The following is an 18,786-nucleotide window of genomic DNA, read 5'->3' as shown; positions in this document are numbered from 1 at the left end:
TATCTTTTTTTTACTCGTGTCATTTATTGCAGTTGGGTGTCGCGCGATAAATCCGCAACTTCGGAGGCGTGGGTCACACACACACGTATGTGCATCGCTAGGGGTTGGCCAGGAGATGGCAGTACAGCAAGTGGGTGTGGATGGCAATCCACGACTGCGAACTTTTAAATGTTAACCCCTCGAAATCGTGAGTTTCCACGGCATTGCTCCAGTTTAATCTAACAAGTAGATGCGATCGAACATCCCAATGCAAGATCCTATTTTAAAAAGGTGAATGTAACTCACTTAGTATGTCCTGGATAAAAGTGAATGATTTAGTTGTTTGTTATCGTTACTTTGCAAGTCAGGATACAACCTAACCCAGTTATTTTGGATGTTCCACCATTTGTTCAAATCACCGTATCTCAACCTTTTACGTACAAGATAGTACTACACGCAGGATGAGACAGGATACATACAAGAGACCAAATTAAATAGTGTGGCACATGAGAATACAATTATGAAATATACCAGAAAAAAAATTCTACTTTAGTTGGCTATAGTAGCAAACAACAAATGAGAAAACATGGTCATGTCTTAAAATTTTCCAAAAACAGTGTTCCCTGGCCGGGAATCGAACCCGGGCCGCGGCGGTGAGAGCGCCGAATCCTAACCACTAGACCACCAGGGATCACGTTCACAAGCGGATCATCTATCCTAAATAATATCACCATACGGTGTAAAATAATGTACATTAATGTGATTTTATTGTTGTTGGTGATGCATTCACTAATTACGCGACTCGCGCGCGAAATTGTGACACGAGCCTGTGCCTCGCGTAAGCGCCGCCGCCGCCGCCAAACAATTCACCAAAACCTCGCCGGAAAGAAAGGAACGAGACACGAAACGTTGACGCCGCCACGCGGTGGCGCCACGTGGCGGCCATGCGCGCCGGGCCCCCCCCCCCTCTTTTTTTCCCGCGCTTTGTTTGTTGTCACGTGCGCCGCCCACTGCACCGGGAACACAAAAGCCCCGCCCCTCCCCGCCCACGCCCCGCCCCCACCCAGCCCCTACCCTCCCACGCTCCGCCCACGCCCCGCCCCTTGTTGTATTTACTACCAATGAGCCCGCGGCTTCGACGCGTAATGGCTTTATAAATACATTTCCATTTGAAGCTTTCGTGAATGCAAGGATTAATAGTTTTAGGTTCTTTCGGTAAAGTCACGTAGAATGGAAATAATAAAATAAAACATAATAAAATAATTCTCACGACGTTTCGGCCAGAACGCAAGCAGCCGTCCTCAGGTGAAGAACAGGTCTGTCGTGAAGACAGCGTCTGAATGAAACAGCACCATACTTGGAGCGTATATTTAAGCTGGGTTGGAAGGGGGGGGGGGAAGGGCGCCTTGACAAAATAAATAATTCTAGATTTGAAGCTTTCGTGACTGCAAGGATTCATATTCTTAGGTTTTTTCAGTAAGTCACGTAGGTAAAAAAATTTAATTAGTAACAAAAAAAGGCTCAGTCCCTTTTACACGCACCTTTACATCATCCGCAACCTAGTTTACACAACAAAGGCCCATTCCTAACAGCGTGTTTCAGCCGCACCGAACCTCACAACAATAATATTCAGGGCCTACCTTGGCTCCTCCCACCCTCAACCAGTATATATACAAATACTGTTTTCTTGGTATTTCTCTCACTTGATACAGCTATCGTGCTGTGACGGTTCCACCTGAAGACGGAAGCTTGTGTTGCCTCCGAAACGTCGTGATTTGGCTTTATAAATAGTTCAACCTTAACCACTGCCTGCATGCACTCTAAATAGTTACATTTGCACGTACTTAAGCATAAATGTGTCACATTGAACGTGTTATCTGCTTGATCCTGCGTTGGCAAGTTGGTACCCCAAAACAGCCAAAAAAAACGCACTTCTTTTAAAAGGATAGAATAATATACAGTACAGTGTACAGTAAACAAACGACGTTTCGGGCAATGATCCTTCGTCAAAGCAAGTGACCGCCCAACTGAACGGACGGACCAATGGGATTACTGCGCGCTGCGTGATTGACAGCGACAGGCTCCACCCCCTTTCCCGTCACCGCCTCTCCCGCGGCCGGACAAAATGGCGAATCTAAAGGATGAGCTTGGGCGCTCTATGGACTTGGTAAGTGCCTGCGACTTTAATCGCAGATGTCTCGCAACGATTACAGTGGCGACTTAGCGACAACTTGCAATGAACGAGCTCGAGACAAGTTAGGTTTTTTTTGTTTGTGCACGTTTTTTTTTTTGGGGGGGTGGGGGTATGGACCGCGAACGCATCGCCACCTGGTTGGGCCTAGGTAGAGATTGAAGCCTCGAGGCGGACCGTCCTTGCCTCGCGGCGCCGCCCGCCAAGACGACTCCCTAAGTGGCATCCTGGAGCGAGGCAATGGGAGGGGGGGTTCCTTTTGAAGCTCCTTTCTCACCCGGTTTTGAGTGTGTTGAAAAGACTCGTGTGGTTTTAACAAAGGGGGTTGGCGATCGAAAATATATCGGAGTAAATTGTACAGTATTGCACTCGCGCGTGTGTGATTGTAAACATTCAAAGGAACGTCTGGTGTAATAATTTCGTGCAGCTTTACATGATAGTACAATACTATATACAAATGTGTTACTTTTACTGTGTACAAGCAACTGTGAATCCACGTATACGTTTATCCCCGTCTTAAAGCACCAACGTGGTGGAATGTGGTCAAATAACCACCACGACTCGCATAGTGTCGATAGGCCCTCTTCCAGCAGCGCGGTTGATACAAATACTGTGCCTGTATTAGATATCACACCTTGGCTTATATGAGTCGTGAACTCTCCGAAAGAACCAAAGAGTATGGATTCCTGCAGTCACGAAAGCTTCAAATCAAGACGGAATTGAAACTAAAGTTTCTGTCAGAAGTGGCGTGATAATGGTACCCGAGTTACGACGTGACGTCTCCAATACCACTTGTAAATGTGGGTTTTACTCTCCAACACACCACCGGTGTGCTGTCCTAGTAATGAATTGCCGTGTTTTGTTTACGTGACAAACCTTCCTGATCGGCCGTGTCGGATGGTGGCGGTTTATCCGACACATTTAAGTGATCTAACCCAAAACAAGCCTCTTATGGATAGTATTGTTTGCGTGTTAAATCAATCCGATTTGTTTACGCTACGTTACTGGAGTGAAAACAATCTTGCTATTATCGTATTAACCCATAGATGTTTTTTTTGTGTTTGGTGTTGCGTATCCCTTTTTGGGAAGCATCTTTTGGCATATGACAGTGGATTTTTCCACCACCGGCTAAGGCTGGGTACTGTTTCGGTGAGTAAAATTAGATGGAGAATACTATTTCTGCTGGGTATGTCCAGGTCTCGCGTAAACAATAATAATCCCCCCGTCACCCATGCCATATCGGCAACGGATGTGCTAGTTTAACCAAACAGTGCTTTATCACACTGGTCCTTGAAAGGAAAAAAATATAAAAGGCGATGTTTCGGGCAGTGGGCCTTCGTCATAGCACATAATTGCACGCCAATGCCGCACCATCTGCCAACACTATTACCAAATAATGTATACAGTGGCGAGATATTAACTACCTCGCCTGGTATGCAGGAAGTCGTGGGTTCGATCCCAACGCTGACGCCTGTATATTTGGAGTGTGGAAGTTCTCCCCGTGGTAGCGTGGATTTTTCTCCGGGTCCTTCGGATTTTCCCCTCCACATTAGAGAAACATGCCTTTAGATTAGAGTATTATCTGAAATACATGTCCACATAATATGCCGCCACTGACTTCAGCTATAAATTGTGATAGCCAGGTCGCTTCTGACAAACAGCTATATAGCTCAGTGGACCTTACCTGGTAAAATGAAAAATAGTTATTTTTTTTAAGTTGAGGCTTGGTGAGGGGGGGCGCCAAGATCGTTTTGGATCTCACTCGCCGCTTATGTTATCCATGGCCGGCTATTAAACTCTGGTAGTTCGGTTCGTAGCACAGTGTATCTAATGTATGTTATAAGTTAAATTGTATGCTGTAAATAACATGCACTTTGTTAGATGTTTACTTATTTCACTGTTTTGGTATTCAGTGTACAATTAATTTACTATCTGTATTCGTTATTTATGCTAAGGTATGTTGATATTTAGTGGTGACTCACTGCCACAGTTTACTGCAGTCTTAAGGCACGCGTGTATAAACAATAACAAAACCTTGCATGAGAGGGTGTCTTGACGTAATTTGTGCCTGACCCAGGACCTTTGTGATTAGGGGCAGTGCCCCATGGATTAATGTAATGACCTATATCCACAGTGAATGTACCTCCACTGTGGGAATATAGCATTTCTACCCCTAGCCCAGGATGGAGAAATGTGGTCAAACATCACTCTTAACCGACATGGCGTGTGGGTCGTCCTTCATCCTGCAGCGAATTAAGCTCTGATTTATAAAAGAATTCATACCTATAAATGTTAATTCACCCCATTCGTCATTAGCACTGCCTTAATACAACAAAAATATGGAGGCTGACATGGCAATCGTTCTTACATTATGCAAATTCGAAGTATTGCCATGCATTAACAAGCTTTGGGACCTGTCTCCTTGGAAAATTGTGGGAATTCCACATTCATATTACATCGGACAGTGTGATCTGAGCTGATATTATATGGGACATTTGTAACCATAGGGTCAGTTCTTCCATCATACATTAGATGTCACATAACGTCACTATATTATATGTCTATTTTGCCCACCCAGCCTTGCTTTAGAACTCCCAACTCATAAGAGCGAAAATTGTGGTCATATTTTAGACAGCAGAAGGGTTAATCTGCCTGCTAGTGTGGTTGCATTATTGTTGGTAATCATCAGTACAGTGTATATGCATCACTGCTTCCCGCTGCCTTTGTGCCTTGGGGGGCTTTATGTTGGCAAGACCTCCCTGATCCCGGTGGGCACAGGTATAATAAACCAATTCTTACACTTAAAACTTATTGTAAAAGACGAGAAACTCATCGGACATAAAGGTGCATGCAAGATGGAGACAAGCAAGTCCAATATTAATAATAACACTGTTACACGTTTTTTGTCCCAGGGTACTAAGTGTAAGTTTTTTAATTGCTTATGCCATTTCAGTATAGAAAATGGCTATTATTCCCCACAAACTTTGCTTTTGTGACCAGGACTTTACATGAAGGAATGACACAAATGCACACGTTTTCTCATTGAAAATAGGTAAATTTCAAAATATCACTGTCCTGGTCACAAAAGCAAAGTTTGTAGGGATTGAGGCATAAGCAATGAGAAAACAACACTTACTCTCCAGGGAGAAAAACATATTTTTTTTTGTTCCACAGTGTAATACGTGAAAAAGGTGATTTTTAGACAGGTGCCCTGAGTCATTGGTTGGTTAACAGACTTTCTTTGGCATAATGTCTCTTATGACCTCCCCCCATGCGACCGAGAGGCAATGGCTCCAGTGGCTGAACCTCTCTTTAAAACGCAGCACATCTGCCTCATTGACCCTCATGTCTCCCGCAAGAGAGACACGTGCTTTGTGTCCACGCGAGGGATTTGAGAAGGCTAATCCAAACTGTATTGTAATGGGGCGCTTAATGGGAAAGGCTGCGAGGAGATTAAGTGTCCTCCGCACGCTGCCCGCAACCCTCCCAACCTCGACAGCCTCACACCACCCAGCACAGGCTGATGGCATTTACTGTAAAACTGCAGCTGAATTTGTTTGGGGGGTGTCGGGGGGGGGTGTTGATGGCCTACCTTGCAATATTGTAAAGACATGTTAAACAGTTGTAATTACAAAACATGCCAAAGTTGGTAATATCTTGGCAAAAATTGGCAGTATGTATGTTGAATTTCTTTCGCACTATACGTAGCCAGCCGTGCTAATCGGAGGTGCTATTATTCTCGAACACGTCTTGGAGTTGTGTTCAAGTCCGTGGACAACTTTGGTGTAAATTGCATGGCTCGATGGCAGAAGCCAGTCTAGCCATAGGACAGTCGGTAATGACTTCCCCAAAGTGGTGTGCTGATTGTATAAATTGTTAAGCGTTAGCCATGCGTGGTCGAGGTGCCATCGATGTTTTTTCCGACGATCCTTTGTTTTGATACAGTGTTTGAGAAACATGCAGAGGCAGACAGTGGCAGGGCGATGCTGTGCTTGTATGGGCCAGTATAACAAAGTAGATTGTTTACTTATTTTATGTAACTTGAGTGCACTTCATTTTTATGGGTGGGGCTTTTTTTTCTTAGGTAGATGTTTTTTTTATCACCCGCAAGCATGCATTGGCCAAACGCCACAGTAGGACTCCTAAAAAACCTTGATTATTCACCTTTGCTAAACATTTTGTAAAGTAATACTGTTATTGTGAGAAAAAGACTTAAGCGGTCGTGGTCATATGTTTTCTCTATGAGTACCAGCCATTTGAGGGGACTGTAGTGATAATGACAAGTGGCATTGATTCGTTGTTACCTATTGATATGTTGTCTTGGAGGGATTTCTGCATTGTGCTGGTGTAAACGCACTGATGCAGGATTTCAGAAACTCCTGTCCGTTTCATCCACAATGGTCTGCTTTTCCAAATCTTCCACTCTTCTATGTTCAAATAGATATTAATTGGACGTAAAACATTTTTTTTAGCCAGCACATTGGTCCATGTTTGTTTTTTGTGTTTGGTCACGTAGTAGTTATATGCTAACGTTTTTGTCAATAACCCTCCAGCGCCCGACAAGATTTCCGAATACACTGTGATGGAAGCTCAAACCAATTTGAGCGAAACGTCTTACGTTGATGTTAAATTCAGTCGTGAAAATTCTTCAGCCAGGAACTTTACTGGCACGTATAAATAATATGTTTGTAAATGTAACATGATTATTGGCTTTAAACTACGTCGTTGCCAAATCGAACAATTTATGAGCATCACATATTAAGTCATTACCTACTTCACGTACCCAATGACACGTAAACATGTTCCACGTGACAGGGATATGCTGATCACATTAAGATAGATTACGTGTGTATCCCGTGTGATGTCGACAGCGCCGATTAATATTCATCAATCATTGTCTGCCATTATCAGTCTTCAGCTCGATTAATGCCTTCCCCAAGCCCATCACCCTTTCTCCCGGTCTTGCAATGTAACAATCCATCTTGTGCCTGCACACAAGCAGTCAGATGGCTGCTGCGATGGAAGTTGAACTCAACATAGTCAAAAAGAGGGGAATAGCTAATTAAATGCAAAACAAGATAGTTAATATCTATTCATCAGATGTGTTTAGCCTGTGGCGACTTCATTTGTAGTTCGACAAAGCACAAATGAATTGAAATGTAAACAAAGATCATTGGTAAATGTTGAAATTCAGAACATGGAGGGTGCAGAAGACTGGAGTTTGTTAAAACTCTCTGCTCTTGGGCATAATACTGTGCAGAATGCAAGTGTAATTGAAAAGCTTCAGGCAGTAGTTATGTAACGTATTTGTTTACGAAATCTCGCGTGTGGGGAACGTGAATATCAAGGTAGAGCGAGCCTACATTTACGTTGTTTTACATTTGTTCTCTCTCACTTGCAGACAAGCGAATGCTCCCTCTCAGACCTGGGCTCTGATGACATGTGGAGGTACGTTACTCTTCTGCCATTCACTCTGATTTATTTGTCGATATTTTGGATTCAGGCGCATTTCACTTTTTAGACCCCGCGTTTTACAGGAATGTTAATTGACCTGCACCAGCAGGTGCTCACAGTGTGAATATAGAATGTTTTTCTCAGATACTATACCCCAAAACAGCTCTTGTACAGGTTCAGCTTGTGGGATTTTGCTTATATTTGGCAGACCTATTTCTATCCAAAGTGTGCTGTATGTGGTTTGAATTGACTTGTACGCGGCTATACGGTCAGACATGCAACAATGTGTGGAGTGTAGCGGTTAGCGCTACGCTGCGCTACGAACCCGGCGGCCCAAGTTCGATTTCCGCTCATGGCCAACGCCAGTGGCGATTATCTGTACCAGTCCTGGGCCTCCCCTAGATGGACTCAGCCTCAAATGAGTACCTCGTGTGGTGTGTAAACATCGCCACTGGGCAGACAAAGGCAGCCAGGCGTGGTGCTGGCCACCCACTCCCTCGTGTGCCGTGCCGGTCTTCGTAGGTGCTCGCTAACAGCACTTGCCCCAACAGTTTGTTTAGGCTACACGGGGGATTTTTGTCTTTTTGTATGCGCTGCTCAGAAGGCAGCTGTCTCATGTGGTTTTGCCGTTTTGTTGGAACACAGAAAGCGAGGGAAAGCTGCGTACAGAGATTTTGTCCTGGGTCATAGGGCACTAGTTATAAGTTTTGTGAATGGGGAACTTTACAATTATAATCAGGTGCACCCATCATAGTGCCAAAATAATAATTTGAAGAGATTATCTTCAGTCCCTGTACATAGCACCCACATATCATAAACAGAAAAACCCCCAAAATATAACACTCATTGCTTCATCCAAAAAATCGCGCTACCATATAATTTGCATAAAATATCCATACATTGGAAATTAATGCTTACATAATTAAACGTGCAACACATGTGTTTTAATAATTGATTACGATGAATGAATCATTACATGCCGAATTATTTCTGCTCTCATGTGTGTAAGAACAGTACAGTATATATTACAATTAAGAGACTGCATTGCCAGCCCAATGCGGCAACAAATAACAAATACTCACCACCAGCAGTGCGTCATTAACACTGCATTATATTTAGTAGGCTATGATAGGCTTAGTGGTGCAGTGTTTACCATACTGCACTGAACTTTAGTTCCATTTGTGGCCAAAGCTAACATCAATCCGCTCTGGTTAGTGCAAGGAACTATGGGCAGTTTAGTGTCTCCGACATGTTATCTTGAACTTCTTTCGCACCCGATGTAGCCAACCCTGCTAATCGGAGGTGTGGACCATGCTGATGTGCCAACTTAATTTTGCATAATTTATACCTATCCCAGTGGCCGTTGCAGCGGTGGCGGCGGCAATGGGAGACATGAAGGCCTATACTGGCAGTTTCTCGTATCGGACCGGCACTTGGGCTCGACGGCTCCCACAGGTGCCACATCTGATGCCGCCCCGTTCGACGGCTCCTCTACCGTGTCATCGTACTCGACTGGGCGGGAACCTCCACCTGTGCGCCACCGCGGATCGCTCGCCCTGCAGCACTGCAGGTCTGGTTTCCAACTGTCCCTCCTCCCCCTACTTTTCCATATCATCACAGCGGTGTGTTATTTGAGCAACATTGGCGGTTGGTGTGTGCTTGTTCATTTGTTCATCCACATACTGATTTGTACGCTCACTCTTTCACTTAAGTCACTCTCTTTGTTGATCGCTCATTCAGCCACCCACTAAGTAGCTCACTCACCCACTCACAAGGCCAGTCAATCACTCACCTACTCAGTCACTGACTCACGTGACCAGTTGACCTACCACTCATTCATAAGGTCATCCACTCGCTCACTCGCCAACTCACGTGTGTCCACGCAACCACTCACCCACTCGTTCACCTACTCACTATTTGACTTGTCCGCTCATCCATTTACTCGCTCATTCACTCATTGCACTCGCCCACCTATCTCCACATCCACTTGTTCATTTCACTTTCCTGCTCACACACTTATTCATTATCTCACTCACTCAACCACTCACTTTCCCGCTCATTCATTGACTCGCTCTTTCAGTCTCAGTCGGTTGTCGAGCCAAATAATTTTGCACGTGATCTGCCCAGGTTTATTTTAACCACAGCTTTTCAGTCAATTCTGCTGGAATGTATTAACTCAATAGCCAAAGTGGACCATACAGCGACATTAATGATATCACTTCCTGGCCACAGCTAACTTTAGTGGCAAGTGAAAGTGTATCCCTGCTGTCAGCCGTCTTATTTTACAAATCATTCTTGCGCTTGTTTATCTCAGAGAGCCTCGCTGAATCTCATGACTCTTTTTAAGGAGGGTCCTGCCCAGTTTTCACGTTCCGGTGGTGGGGGGGGGGCAAAGATTGTTATGTATAATCTGAATTTCTAATTTGCGGGTAATTTAACAAATTTTATCCATGACTTGCGGCACAAAATGGCTTACTCTTGTGAATGACGTCACAGGATCTTTAAGGTTAGTACACCCGCAGTGATAACCAGTGGATTGGAACCGTGAACCTCTGCAGCAAGTGGTGAACGCACTATTGCTTGGCAATTAACAGTTTAGTTGTACAATTGTATATTTTTATATTGTGAAGTGCCTTGGGACAAAAAGTTGTGAAATTTGTTATTCACTACACAACATTCAATGAACATGTAAAGTAACTTTTATGCTATATATAGCAAACACTGTAAAACGAAAAGTGTTTCATTAAAAGTACAGACATTTACATGCATTTCCTTTAAAATTGTACACTACAACTCTTAAGTCGACCAAGGCTATTAAATATTTTCTCCGTGAACTTTGATCATCAATTAAACCTTTTGAAGGTCTACATATTCAAATAAACTTATTTAATTTAAGAGCGAATTAAGATTCGTGCTCGTGCACTCCTGCTAACATTCCCAACATTGTGTGCATGCATGTGGATGTGTGCGTGCGCATGTGGTTGTGTGTGTGCGCGATATGTTAACCCATTACACGGGTCTGTCCCACAATACCAGTGGTGTATGGCGCATGTTGTGTGTGTCTTTGTGTGATGTGAGCATGTTAGTATAATGTAGAGCACAGGTGAGAGTTCCTGTGGTCTTTTGCCAGAACACCTTCGATACTTCAGTTAGCCTCAAAGTGCCTAAACTGGCACGAACGCTTTGGTGATGCCACCATTGCTTATTGGATAGTGGCAGCTGTTGTGTGTGTGACAATGTGTGCGCGCGTGAGCATTGGATGGCACTCGTTAATAGTTACCTGCTGGTGTGTGCGCGATGTGCGCGTTTAGCGGGTGGCACGCAGCGTCGTGCGACACGAGTGTTGCCAGCTCAGAGTGCAGTGAGGAGCTGCTCTCCTCCGTCTCCGCGGGTGACCAGGAGCCCGACGACGGCCTCATGCTGCCCGACGACCTGCAGGGAATGACCTTTGACCTGTTCGGCGAGGGCAGCGTTTGCAGCGATGTCTCGTCCTTCTTCGACTGGTCCGACAGCGAGATCGACTGGCAGGTGAGCCGGGGACGGTGCCGTGTAACCACGTTGCGTGCCGATGCTGGAGCTTTCCTGTGAGTACAGAAGTGTTGGTGGATCACGCCGAAGTTATCAGGAGGCATGTAACGATGCGTTGTTTGATGAATTAAAATTGGTTCTTACCTTCGTGATGCATTTCATGACTTAGAATTTTTGTAAATTGTCAGTACTCTTAATGATAATGAAGACATCCCAGTACGATACCTATTTGATCTGCAGCTCATGTTAATTGCTGTTTCCCCTTTGTGGAAACACCGTAGTATAGGAATATTAAATATTAACTGTTCTGAAAAGTTCCAGTGCACGTGCTTGTGAGAAGTGCCAGGATGGAATACTGTGAAATATTATCTTATTTCGACCACTGTACATAGTATATTTATTGACTGTACATCACCTTGAGGATGACTTCAGTGAAGATTTGTGGTGTGCTTTGTGGCCTCGGTGCAAGGCTTAACCCAATTTGGTGAAGAAAATCTCTTGCCTGCAGATATCACAGATCACGGCTGGAAGGTGGTAGTTGTGAGCAGGTTTTACATGATGCTGTTCCTTCTGGAGTCTGTGTATGTGCACCCCACATAAGCTCTATGTTAATTTAGCTTTTACTCTCATGGTGCGAACAATCAGAAAGGCGAGAGAAAAAATTCTGCATAATAGAAATGAGATGCCAAAAGCACCTGTTTTGGAATAGAATCCCAGTTTCTTATTCATGACAAATCGTATCGAGCAGGTGCAAAAGTGCTTCCCCCAACTGCCTTAGCCAGAGCTCATTTGAAGGATCTCAGAAGTTGCTCTGTGGTACTCTGTGGTATCCATTGCCATGACCGTTCCCTTTCATTGCTCTGCCAGAGTTACGAATGGATTCCTTGTGTTAGTGATTTGACACCAATTGGCAAAATCTCGATACTCTTTGGGTAAAAGACAACAACATAAAAGTGGGTGCCTGTAACGCCCGTTACACCATTTTCGCATTCACAGTTTTTGTTGCCCTGTTGCTCTTCGACCTGCAGTTTCCATGTGGGAGTGACGTCGCGAGCGGCAGCGATGCCATGTCGGACGTCGTCCCCAGCATCCCCGGCTCTCCCCGTCCCAGTGGACGTGGCAGGGGCGGCCGCGCTCGGAGGGGCAGGGGTAGACACCAACGCAACCTGGAGGAACTTCCCTGGAGCGCCATGACCAACGACGAACAGGCATGCGCTCGCACACGGTCACACGACGACACTTATCCTATGCCCTTCTGCAGTTGACTGAAATCAGTCAATCAAGGCTGAGGATATCGCCATTCCATCACTTGTTTGAGTGTTTTTGTTTTTATTCTTTCTACCGCAGGTGGAGTACATCGAGTACTTGAGCCGGCGTGTGAGTGCGGAGATGGGCCTTCGCGAGCAGCTAGACATCATTCGCATCATCGATCCCGGAGCCCAGGTGTCGCCGACGGACAATGAGTTTATCATCGAGCTGAATTGCCTGACGGACGTCAAGCTGCAGGAAGTATGTTCGCTCGCATGCACAAAGTATTGCGTTGCACAACTTACGGCTCCCACATAGACATGAACCCAATTTAAGGGATTTGTTTTCATTTTCTTTTTTAAAAACATCTCGATGTATATCAATAACAATGGGGGAAATGAGATGTGTGGCTGCTTTTTTGTCACGACATGAATCTGGCTAATGCAGCGGAAACAGAGAAACACACACCCCCCCAGGGTTGTAGTCCCTGCCCCTCCACTGGCTGCCAATTCAATCCCAGGTCAATGTCAAGATTGCACTGATAGTCGTAAAGATCCTCCATGAACCATCGCTGCCTACCTCTCCCCACTCATCTCGCTCTACTCACCTCCACATGCCCCCTCCATTCCAACACGCAACACCAGGTCAGCCTTCACTCAATGGGAAATCTGTCCTCTGCAGCTGTCTTGTGTTGTCTGGAGAACTATCTTTGTCCTCACTCTCAAGACTTTTTCCCTCTGTTTAAGGGGTCAAGATCTTCCTCATTATCTCTGCCCATTACCAACTCTGACTAAGAATTGTTTTCATTTGCCTTTTTCTGTTCCTGCACAGTGGAACTTCCACTCTTTAGTCCATTCCCAAAAACGTGTCCCTTCGTATAACCACAGTGCACTTCCACTCTCATTTGTACTGAGTTTTGAGGTACAGTCACATTAAAATAGCATTTAAATCCCAACTATATTGCATCGAAAGTGATTCCGATTGATGAATTGTATTTTTTTTAATGGATTAGGCATGTCTGAAGAAATTAAAATCCGGTTATCAAGGTGAGACATCTCGCTATATTTGAGAACCGGCATTAATCTCAGTTGGATGGAAGCCGAATGTGAACTTAGGCTCATGGCTGTGCTGGGTTAATGTTCTGATGCGACCTTTAAAAGCCATCCGGCCCTGTCACATTTTTTAAATAAGATGAATGATTTATCCAGGGAAACCTCAACTAGTCATCAGACCCTTTCAAGAAAGCCATCCGGCCATGTCCTGTCTTCCTGAAATTTGGCCAATTCTATTTTGAAGTAATATTTAATTTGTGAGGAGTTCTGGTGAGCATACTTCACTATGAACCTGGCTATGCGAGTCAAATTCCTGTCCACGGCAAATATTTGTGACGAGCGAAATCTAAACTGGTCCTGCGTCCCCCCTTCATGAAGCCACGCTGACCAATGCAAATGCACTTCCTTCAGACAAGCCCCATGCCCGACGGTGTGGGGTGGCCTTCATCCATCAGTGGGTAAACAACACGCCTCTGCATGAAATCACATTTGGGATCCCAGGACAAAACCCACCCCATACGAGGATACAACTGATCTTTCGCTTTGCCACAGGTGCGCAACTACATCCACCAGCGGTGCGGGGCGCCAGCGAGCCTGCGCCGGCCGCGCTGGCGGAAGGGGCTCCTGGAGGGGGGCGGTGCAAGCGCATGCCACGGCAGCGCCAGCAGCACGAGCAGCGGGAGCAGCGTCAGCGGCGCCGGCTGCTGGACGGGCGGAAGCAGTGCCGGCTGCAGCAGCTCTGGTGGTGGCGGCAGCAGTGGAGTGGGGGGCAGCAGCGGCTTGAGCCGCAGCCACAGCGACGGGAACCTGTCGGTGTCGGCCGCAGAGAGGATACGTGACTCCAAGGTGAGTGAGGAGTGGTGTAGAGGCCCCGGTGTTTTAAAGAGTTGCAGGCTGGTGGTACTCCGAAGGCCATGATGGGTGGGTGAACATATGACCCACGGGCCGCGTGAGGCCCGCAACTTAATTTCATACTGCCCATGACCCCGTGAGGCCTACCATTTTGAAATAGCTCACAAATAATAATCACCGCAATCACTTCAGCTGCATGAATTGGGTACGAGGAGATACTTTTTTTTTACCTGGCAGTACTATTTGTTATTGCTCATAGCCTCTAAACACAGCGATCCCCAAATCACTGCTAACCTCTGTGGGGAATCAAGCATGCAGCATCCAGTCAGATGTCACATGACTATGTGCTGTGTAGTAGAGTGCTATTTGAAAAAATCGTTATTCAGTTTCAATTTTCTATATCATTGCCAGATAATGTTCTTACAGTTGCACATAGGTCATGCTTTGTCCTTGCCACAATTGCCTTACAGTTGTCCTCGTGTATTATTTCCATCGGGCCTGGAGATGGAAGCATCAACAGAGACAAAAACATTCTGATAGCATCTCTGATTCACCCGTCTGTGTATTGTAATGCTCCTCTGCTAGTCTGAGCAACAAATGTGCACCTCAGTTTAGCCTCGGTGACATTTGCTTTAAAAAAATAACAATTTACGGTACTTACGATACAATGGCCAAACAAGCATTTCCACTAGTCAATGGCTTTGTTCAGAACCCTACAGGGGCGAGATGTGTGCTTGACCAGGTGAATGGGTGTGCATATTCGAGCAAAATTGTTAGAGCGGGGTGGGGGGCGGCCGTATTAGTGCCTAGAGGCCTTCCGTGCTTGAACAAGTTGCTATTTTAATTACAAACGATGCTGATGATGAGCAAGATATGTGGTGAATGAGGCCATAATAGTGTGGGTGTGTGACGTGAGAGGTGGGGCGCTAGCACGTTGAGCGCGATGTTTGCACGTGTGCGTGTATGTAAATTCGACATTCTCTTTTTTGTTTTTGTCGTCCGGTCTCACAGAAGCGATCCCGCGAGCGCAAGCTGCAGCAGAAGGCGGCGCGTCAGCAGCAGCTGAAGGGGCAGCGGCAGGCGCGCAAAGAGGAGCGAAGTGGCCTTTTCACCAAGGAGGAGGTCCTGTCGCTCAGCGTCACCGAAGAAGACGACCCCAGCGACGTGGACATCCTGTCCTAACGTCGCGTCGCGCAGCCCGACCACTCGTATCACTCGCTCCTTCGCCCGCCATTCTCTGCACCGCATCACCACTCTGAATAAAGGTTTTTGGGTAGTAAGGTTTGTCATGTAAACAAAGCGTGCCAATCAGTTGCTACTTAAGCCCCCCACCGGTGTGTTGGAGAGTAAATCCACAACATTTTCAATGACTCAAATTGTAAATGTTACTGGCTGTGTCGGTTGGTGGAGGGTTATGACACATTTTTACTTACGCGATCTAACCTGAAAACCTTTATTATGAATAATATTGGTCGCGAAAACCTACATGTTAAAATCACTACTCTGCCAGCCTTGCTCATGCGTTTGTGATCGAGGTGTAACGATGTGTAGGTTCATGGATTAATATGACATGTACGGTCCTTTTTTCAGTCCTCTGTTTGATGAGGGCCTCCTCGCTCCTTGTGCACGTTGTTATTTGACCATACTTCACCACACTGGTCAGTGCAAGTGAGTGGAGGTGGGGAGCACAGATGTGGAAGCATAGAAATACAACTTATTTTTCTGCACTGCCCTCTGCTGCTCACCACGTAACCTCACAAGCCCTATGACAACCTTTTAATTGTGCATGGTGGTCAAGCATTATCCATGTTCACCCTGCTTAGCTTATGAGACCTGACATGGATGAACCTGGGATATTTGATCATATTTTCATTGACTAATATCGATACTTAATAGCTTGTGATTTACACATCCAATCGCATGTGCAAGAATCAACGTTTTTCTATTCATATATGTTGTAAGGCATAGGTTTCGCTTGGCCTTTTCAAACTAGTGGCCACAATATTCACCAATGTAAAAAATATATATTCCTGAATTAAATCGTGACGATTCTCAATAATTCATCATTTCCCTTGGGCAGTTTAATCGTTACACCTCTAGTTAGCAGAAAGATTTTTGCGCAATTTTTTTTGCAGAACAGGCTGTCGAATTTAGATGGAAATTGTTTTCCCACCAACAACAACACATCCTTTCTCGTTTGGATAGCTGCCACATTGTCTCTTCACATCCTGTAATTTGTTTTATTTAGCACCCCTTACCCCCCCACGTTTCGCAGCCACAGTTGGGAAGAGCGGATGTGTTGCCGGTGTGGGTCGGGAGTTGTTAATATTAGTTAAGCTTGTGCAACTTTTTTTAGACGTTATGAAATTTAAACGGCGCTCAACCTCAGTAGTTTGAGACCAAAATCACATTTCAAATGTGTGTTTTGTGTAAAGGAAAAAAACCCAGCACACTTGCTGCGTAGAAGAGTAAATGTTTTTTATTTTACTTATTTATTCATTTTCTTGCAAGTTTTCATAACAGCGTGCATACATATACATACTGTAGATTACTACCTTGGCAGCATCAGTTCCTGCAAACAACTGTTTTTGTTTAAATGCTTTATACAAGTGGCTTGTGAATAATGTGGTTGTAGCAGTGCACGCCCTTATTTTTTTCTTGGCAAAGTTCCACGATAATGTCTAAATGTTAAAATGCATACCTGTGTACACATTGTAAGAGAGATGAAATATTTACACGCGTTGTGCTGCAGTCGGACATTGCAAAAATTGTAGATGTGTGCTATACATAAATTTATACGTTTGTGACGCTGTACTTGGCTTGTGTGAACATACTACCGCTCGCCTCCCTTTATGAAGCTGGATCCACACACCCCGGTGAAAGCAGATTCAAGTTCAAGTTCATTTATTAGGTATAGCCCTGTGAGCCATTCAGCTCTTGAATCGGGTGCAACCGCAACAAACAAAAAACAAAAACATGAACAAGAAAACATCTTAAAGTGAATATGTGACTAAGTGCAAACAGAAAATCCAAGAAAAGACAGCAAAATATTGCAGAAAAAACACCGTACACCAACGCTGTGTGCAAAAATCCCAGTGGGATGCAAGTCAAACAACAACAACAACAACCACAAGACAGCTTAAATTAAGGCCATCAGTCTAACTCTGTACTACAACAAACAAACATGGCTAAACCAATACACTTTTCGAAATCACCAAAATAAAGCCATGAAAGCAATGAAAAAGCAATCATAGGAACTGTGACAGAATTTTCACAATAAATGGCATAAACAACATGTACTACCAAAACCCTGCAGCCATAGCTGGCTGCATGAGTCACTCCACCTTTAAGATCAGCACACTAAATCAAAACACAGGTCATACTTTGTAGCGATCATCCGGAGCGAAACATTTTATTTTAGGTCACTGAATAGCACTGGCAGCTAGGGGTGTACAACTCCTCTAGAGCAGTTTTGAGTGAAGATCTCATAGGTAGTGACTCAAGTTTCAATTTATTGGCAACAGCATTCCAGACCCTGGGGGCATCAATAGCAAAGGCCCTTCCTCCAGTATATGTACGGCAATAGGGAATATTAAGCTGGTAAATGAGTGTAGACCTTAGGTCAAATTTGTTCTTTGAAACAGAGATGAGATCCAGCAGGTAATCTGCAGATTCTTTTGCAAGTACATCATGAATAAATAAGATCTGGTGCACAAGCCGTCGAACATTCAGAGATGTTAAGTTTGACCCAATGTAGAGGTCACAGTGGTGAGTCCTATATGGGCAGTTCAATGCAAATCTTAAGGCCGAGTGATACATTGAGTCAAGCTTCTTCAGTACAGTACTTGGGGCTGATTTATAAACAATGTCACAGTAATCAAGTAGAGGCAGTATGGTAGCTTTAATCAATTCCAAACGGAACATAGGGGGGAAGCAGTGCTTGTGTCGATATAGAAAACCAATTTTAATTTTTGTCTTTTTCCCAATATAATCAATGTGATCTTCAAAATTCAGTTTTGAATCCAGGATGATCCCAAGATACTTATAGATCTTAACTTGCTCTATTTGATCATTATTTAAGGAATGTAATTTGGGGAAAATAACTTCCCGCTTTAGTCCTGGTGAGAAGCATAGCACCTTGGTTTTGGCAGGATTTAGGACTAGTTTAAGAGCAACTAGCTGATGTTGTAGTTTGTTGAAATCACTCTGGAGCTTAGCAATCACGTCATCCGGAGAGCGGCCAGCAGTAATTAGTACCGTGTCATCTGCAAAAAGATTTACCCTGGAATAATCCAGTTCAGTGCCCAAGTCATTTACATAAAGAGAGAACAAGAGGGGGCCGAGAATGGAACCTTGTGGAACCCCTTTTGTTATCTTAACACTGTTTGACCTCCAACCATCTGTGAATACAGTTTGGGTGCGAGAAAAGAGGTAATTTTTTAACCATTTTACTGTGTTTTCGGAAAAACCGAGGCAACTTAT

General features: G+C 44.7%; 2 protein-coding genes and 1 non-coding gene across 3 annotated transcripts in view; 2 read left to right on the top strand and 1 right to left on the bottom strand.

The window, feature by feature from the left end:
- PIR (pirin) overlaps positions 1-18,786 on the top strand; it is a 490,330-nt gene that overhangs the window by 406,869 nt on the left and 64,675 nt on the right. The window lies entirely within an intron of this gene.
- TRNAE-CUC (transfer RNA glutamic acid (anticodon CUC)) lies at positions 599-670 on the bottom strand. Its single transcript has one exon. It is a non-coding gene; the product is annotated as a tRNA-Glu (tRNA).
- FAM199X (family with sequence similarity 199, X-linked) lies at positions 2,007-17,116 on the top strand. Its single transcript, XM_078602872.1, has 8 exons — positions 2,007-2,146; positions 7,572-7,618; positions 8,982-9,194; positions 10,936-11,152; positions 12,181-12,360; positions 12,500-12,661; positions 14,005-14,298; positions 15,316-17,116. Exons 1-8 carry the CDS (start codon positions 2,105-2,107, stop codon positions 15,484-15,486), a joined length of 1,326 nt encoding a protein of 441 aa, XP_078458998.1. The 5' UTR covers positions 2,007-2,104; the 3' UTR covers positions 15,487-17,116.

The sequence above is a fragment of the Lampetra planeri genome, chromosome 19 (genome assembly GCF_965212315.1).
Source record: "Lampetra planeri chromosome 19, kcLamPlan1.2.h2, whole genome shotgun sequence".
Lineage (NCBI taxonomy): Eukaryota > Metazoa > Chordata > Hyperoartia > Petromyzontiformes > Petromyzontidae > Lampetra > Lampetra planeri.
The sequence above is the reverse complement of the archived record's forward strand: the minus strand, read 5'-3'. Positions and strand labels throughout refer to the sequence as shown.